This window comes from Anopheles darlingi, chromosome 2 (assembly GCF_943734745.1).
Source record: "Anopheles darlingi chromosome 2, idAnoDarlMG_H_01, whole genome shotgun sequence".
In the NCBI taxonomy this organism is placed as follows: Eukaryota; Metazoa; Arthropoda; class Insecta; order Diptera; family Culicidae; genus Anopheles; species Anopheles darlingi.
In genome coordinates, this window is record NC_064874.1 from 41,026,045 (window position 1) to 41,031,902 (window position 5,858).

Genomic DNA, 5,858 nt, shown 5'->3' on the forward strand with positions numbered 1-5,858 from the left:
AAAACCAGCTGAGATCTGTCAAATTCGACCTCTGGCCGACACCGCTTGTTTGTAAACAAACTCCAGATGCTTGATTGAAAAGTTGCTAGCACTCGCCACTCGGATTCAGGAAAAAGTAGAAATAATTTAAACTATTTTTAGATTCGCTCACCTCCTAATGTGTTAATGCGATGTGTCCTTCGAGCCTTTTTATCGGACTATACGGCTCCTTTTCATAGTCCTACGTTGCATGCGTTATGCTGTAGCGGTTATACAACATTTGTTCACCGTGTTTCTAGCTTCTGCCTTTTCTTACATTTCATCGGATCACAATAGGTGTTTGGTAAAGGTTTTTGGTAAAATAAAGAGTTTTAGTAATGTGACTAAAACATACGGGATGAGTGGGCGTAGCTTAAGAAAGGGAGGAGTTTCCACTTCCGGTTCGGATCATGCGCGTTGGAATCCTATAGGGCGACCATGTCCGTTTTACTACCATTCCATATTAGGGTGTTCTGTAGTGCGGAAGTGCAAATAGCAGTGCATTTAGCAGGATTTACAGTGAATTTAGAAATGGATAAGCGCACAAGCAACGATATCCAAATGTCTAAACTTCCGGCTTCAGCGAAAGGTTTGCTGAGCACTTTCGAGACCGCGAACGCGAACGTTATGGCGGCAGTGTTGGCTGCGAATACGTTTGGAACGGTGAAAAGTGTAGACGAAGACGTGAAGTTCGGTGAAGAAGGGTCCTTACATGGTCGGACCGTATCCAGGGAGGGTCCCTGTTTCAGTCCGCATCCAATGCACGATATGTCCGACGAGGATATGTCTGATTTCTCTTCGAACGAAAGCGATGGAATGGAGGAGCTAGATACGAAGCAAGTTGGTTAGTGCACGTTGCGGTGTTTCCGATTTCCGCCAGTTCACCAACGGTGACGACCGTTGTACGTTTTTTTCCTGCTCAGGACACGACGGGAAGACCGAGGATGACTTGTCGGATCATACTACGAACGGTTCTAGTTGCGGAGCGCTGATGTCTGCAGTGCTCCCGGTGATAGATCTGGCCGGTACCAAGCTAGGAATAGGAAGTAGTTCTGGCAACGGATCCGGAGCAGTCGTCCGGAAGATGTTCACCAACACTCGGGAACGCTGGCGGCAGCAGAATGTTTCGGGGGCGTTTGCAGAGCTGCGTAAGCTAGTACCTACTCACCCTCCGGATAAGAAGCTGTCCAAGAATGAAATTCTGCGGATGGCCATCCGCTACATCCGTCTTCTTTCAAATGTACTCGAGTGGCAGAAGAAGCAGGAGGCGAACGATCGATTGCCTCTGAAGCAACGCAGCTCACAAAACCATCTTCAACACTCCGCAAACCTGCTGGCCGTTGGTCAACAGTCTTTTCAGCAGATTCTACACTCTAATAACAACGAGAATCACTTCACCGGGAACTTTCGTGAAAACGGTAATAATTTACTCATGATAGTGTCACCGAGAAATTTCGCCAAAAATGCAGGATCCACTGCTCGTGCACTTAAAGGGGTGGAATCTCGTGCAGAGATGGGTTTGGAGATGGAAAAAACAAAAATAGTCAGCAAACTCGGTCCGCCGGCTAAAAGTTGCTCAAGATCGTCCAGTTCCTTCGGCGGGACTGGAATGGTTAGCAAGAGCAGACGAAAATTAACTGTACCTTCTCCTGCCCTGCATACTGCAACTACAGTTGCCGGCGGTCACTTTCGTCCCGGTTTACACATCAAGACGGATCTTATGCTTTTACCCCAGACCACCCTGGTAGAGTGTGAAATCAAACGAGAGCGCAATCAGCTTATCGACCACATGACGCCACCGGATGTTGGTAAGGACCGTAGGAATGTTCACGATGAGGACACAAAGGAAAGGATAAGCGAAATAATTGTTAAGAAAGATAAGTTCTAAAGTCGAAATTGTAAATTCGCGCTGATTTCATCGAATAATTCCCGATTCACACTAATAACATATTCAAGCTTATCTTTGTGTAATAAATATCTCTCCAGTTCTTGCTCAGTAAGTCGTCGGTCTGATTTTTCTTTTCATTGTTACGAGATGAAAAACTTTTTAATGTACAGTATAACAACAACTTTCTTTTACAAAAAGATACAAACAGTAATATTTCAACAAATCTTCGTATTTTCACTGCTTAATTTTATGATGTTCACTCCCAAGAGACGCTCACCTATCCGATGCTTGGGAAATCTATCTCTCTAATCCTTTTTCTCACCCACATTGCACGAGTTTTGGGCGTTGGCGTACGCTCATGATACTTCTATAATTTTCCCAGCCAATGCCATTTGAAATTCATTACATTTTGTCATTGATGGCACGTGTCTCACACCTACTATAGTCGTTGGCAGTCAAAGGACAGAAATCAGTCCCCTACCATGTGACCAGAGCTGAACAACACACTCCGGTAAGCTCGGACTGTGTGATGCTGTGCTCAGTAGATAACGCACCCCTCGTCTGCTACTGGCCACGAAATGGTAAAGCGAAAGCTGGGCTCGCGCTCCAAACCTTCCTGTAGTCTCTGTAGTTTTGCTCTTTTTTCCTCCGAAAATCCTCTCCCTACCCGCGGGTGCTGCAATCGTCGGAAGCTGTTCAATTAATTTCAAATGATGCCTTCGCCACACGCCAATCCTTGACACGTGCCATCATCACCACTCTGGTTTAAAAGCAAACGAGGAGCTAATAGGATAAGGGCTGGTGTGTTTATTTAATTTTTATTGATTGGCCTTAATCTCGGTTTAATGCAGGCCACAGGATACTCGAGCTAACTCTCAGGCTGTGTGTGTCGCTACACCAGGATGTGGGAATGCTTGCAGCATCAGTTGAAGGCCACGCCCCTTGGCATGGCGAACATGATTATCATGAATTGCATGGCGGCTAAGGAGGGAGGGAGGGATTAAAATCAAGCCAAGTCAAGTGGAAAGCTGTGAAAAAGGGATCAGCTTATCGCACTGAACATTGGTAATTATGAAGACTGTAAAAATTGAAAGTCGATAAGAGCCGTGGAGGATACGCTTAGTTTAGAGATTCTTTTTTCGGAGTTTTCTCGTAACAAAGGATACAACGTTCCAAGAGCCGAAAAAAACAAGGAGACCTTTTTCTTGTCTATTTTTGCTCCGTAAATCAGAGGTTTGGTGGAAAACACGTTATTTATTAAGTTGCTGTGATTCACATAGTTCAGGAAACAGTACAGCAGAAACATAAGGCACGCTCAAAATAAATATTCGTGTTGTTTTGAATTCATTTCTTGATAAAAAATGCTTTGTAAGAAAAAGATGAATGAGATTTTTTCCGACGGGCCGATTTCAGATTACGACAATGATATTCTGAGTTCTATTGGTTTGTTATTTTCCATGATCGAAAGCGGTTCCAGCGATTTTAAACCTAGAATTTGACATTAGAGCAATGTTTTTGATTGGGGAAGACAAGCAAAAGCCATCTTTTGAAGGCCCAGTTTTCTACAATACGATCCCTTGATGTTAAGAAATTCCCGGAGAAACCCCGCATCCCGAGAGCTCCTGGGCCAGATGGAAAGCCACGGCCTGCCAGCCATGCCCCTGTGTCACCCGTGGCTCCACATCTGGAAGGATGCTGTGCGTCCTCCTAACATAACGACTGGCTCCCTGCATTGTTGTGGATTGTTGTTGCCACAGGAATAACGTCGGCACGCGCTCCAGGTTCCTGATCGCTGCTGTTGCTTCGGCTCTCGTTTCAGTCCTGCGATAGCACCGGACATGTTCCTGCAAAAGCAAATCGTCTTGTCACCATCCCGGCCAGCAGACTACTACCGTTCATTAGAAAGAGCAACTGTGGCCGCTCGTAGGGCCGTCCTGGTGCTTCATGATGGTGTTCCTCAGAACCCGGGCCCCCGAGTAGCTTTGGCAACAGGCGTATCGATTGATAGGTTAGCGTTCTACTCTCGAAGTAGCTCCCTGTTGTCTTTATCAGTGCCGCATCCAAAATGTACAGCCTATCTGTTGTATTGTCCGCGTCACCATTCGCTGTATTGCTTGCACCGGGGATGTTCCTCGTCGGAAACCAAACTGCATCGAAGATAGATGCGATCCCGAGAGATCGTTCTCAAGGTGTTCCTGCAGGCGTGCGTTCAAACACTTTTCTAAGTATATTGAGCAAGCACAGCGCCATGTATGACGACGAGAAACGAGGTGGTTTCCCAGGTTTTAGTATCAGCACCACCCTTGCCCACCATCTGACTTGACTGGCTGATTAAGGATACCGTCTGGTCCCAGTGCATTTAGACACAATTGTGCTATTGGATCATGCTGGAGATGGCTATCAAGTACAAAAAGGTTAAGGTGCCTATTCCCGTCAGGCGTTACTTGACTAGCCAAGGTTTGTTCGATACCAATCTGTGTAAGCCAGGAGCAGGAGTGGACCTTTCGGAACAGGAAAATGTGTTGGATCCATCGCTGGACGATCGCTATCACCTTCGCCTTCCTACTGGCCAGTGTACCGCTTGTCTCGACGGTGAACGACCGTCCGTATAGGTTCGAGCTGCGAGGATCCGTCACCAGACATACCTTATCGTCCACGTTGTAGTACGATTTGACGTACTTTTCGTAAAAAACGATCGGTCGGATCGGTCCGATCGTCCGTGATAGTTCGTAGGTTGCGTCTGTAAGTTGTTCTTTTTTGTGGAAACACCCAATAAACTAGTCTAGTGTCGTCGTAACGGCGAAGAAGTTCCAAGTTTCAGTCGTTTCAGTCGTGAAGTCGTTTTCTGCTTCCGCCCGAACGGTTCTCTGAGTCTTGAGCCCTCTAGCCGTAGCCACACGGGGCGAAAACTCTAGCGCAAACGAAAAAATTAATGCCAAAACGGTTTCGCTTAACCCTTACACGCTGTCAAACTTTTATACGGCCGCGGACTTTTTCGCTGAACCCTTGACGCTATCGAACGCTTTATTTACGAAAATGTAGGTTCTTTTCGTATTGTTCTTGCATTTTTAATATAAATATAACAGCAACAGCAACAAAATCGTTAAAAACTGCAAAATTTATTCGGAAATCAACTTCAGCGGCCAAAACACAGATTAAAACAATACGTTTGACATTTCGGCATAAATTTTCGGGTTTTTACCCCTGCCACACGAAGCGAAAACATTTTGGCATTAATGCGCAAATTTGCGCGCAAATTTTCGCCCCGTGTGGCCACGGCTTCTGATTTGAGCACACGCACCGGCTTTTTTTAAAGCTGCCGCAGCGAAAACGATATAAACGATACAACGAACGAAATTTTTTGCCTCTTAACTCGACTTTTTTGGGCTCGACTTTTTGCTTCCTAACTCGACTTTTCAAAAAATTCGTAGGACTGAGCACTCGAGCAGTATTTTGCTCGTCGGGTCGAATTCGAGCATCCTTTTTACGGCACGCACACAGCCCCGAAAATCGTGTACGTACACAGGCAGTACTGTTGTATTGGTCAGCGCATAAATTTGTCCCGCAAAAAGGAAAATTGGTCCCCCAAAAGAAAACGCAAACTAGAGTTATCCTTGGCCGCTGGTATCCTTTCGATTTGTCGAAGTTTGTGCCGCAAGAAGGCTGTGAAAACCGTGAGAAAGTAAACGGCAGAAAAGGCGGTCGTCCGAAAGAAGCTGCTGCATTCGATTTGTTCACAAGAAGTGCACACGAAACAGCCTGAAAGATGGTAAGATTTTTTTACACGCTTGAAAATGGCGAACGACCCCTTTTTTGGCGATGCAGAAGTTTCACTGCGGGCACAGAGCCCATTAATCTTACAATAATGCTGCCAGAAGCGTAAAACTGCACCCGGTAGTACCCATGATTGCTACTTATTCTGATAAACTACCAGAAAAGGCGAGCACATATC

At 45.8% G+C, this 5,858-nt stretch overlaps 1 protein-coding gene across 1 annotated transcript in view; it reads left to right on the plus strand.

Moving 5' to 3' along the window:
• Positions 1-5,444: 5,444 nt before the first annotated feature.
• LOC125949435 (calcineurin subunit B type 2) overlaps positions 5,445-5,858 on the plus strand; it is a 4,486-nt gene continuing 4,072 nt past the window's right edge. Inside the window, exon 1 of the mRNA XM_049676441.1 lies at positions 5,445-5,675. Coding sequence (XP_049532398.1) covers positions 5,673-5,675 — 3 coding nt within the window. The 5' untranslated portion in view covers positions 5,445-5,672. The remainder of the gene's footprint in view (positions 5,676-5,858) is intronic.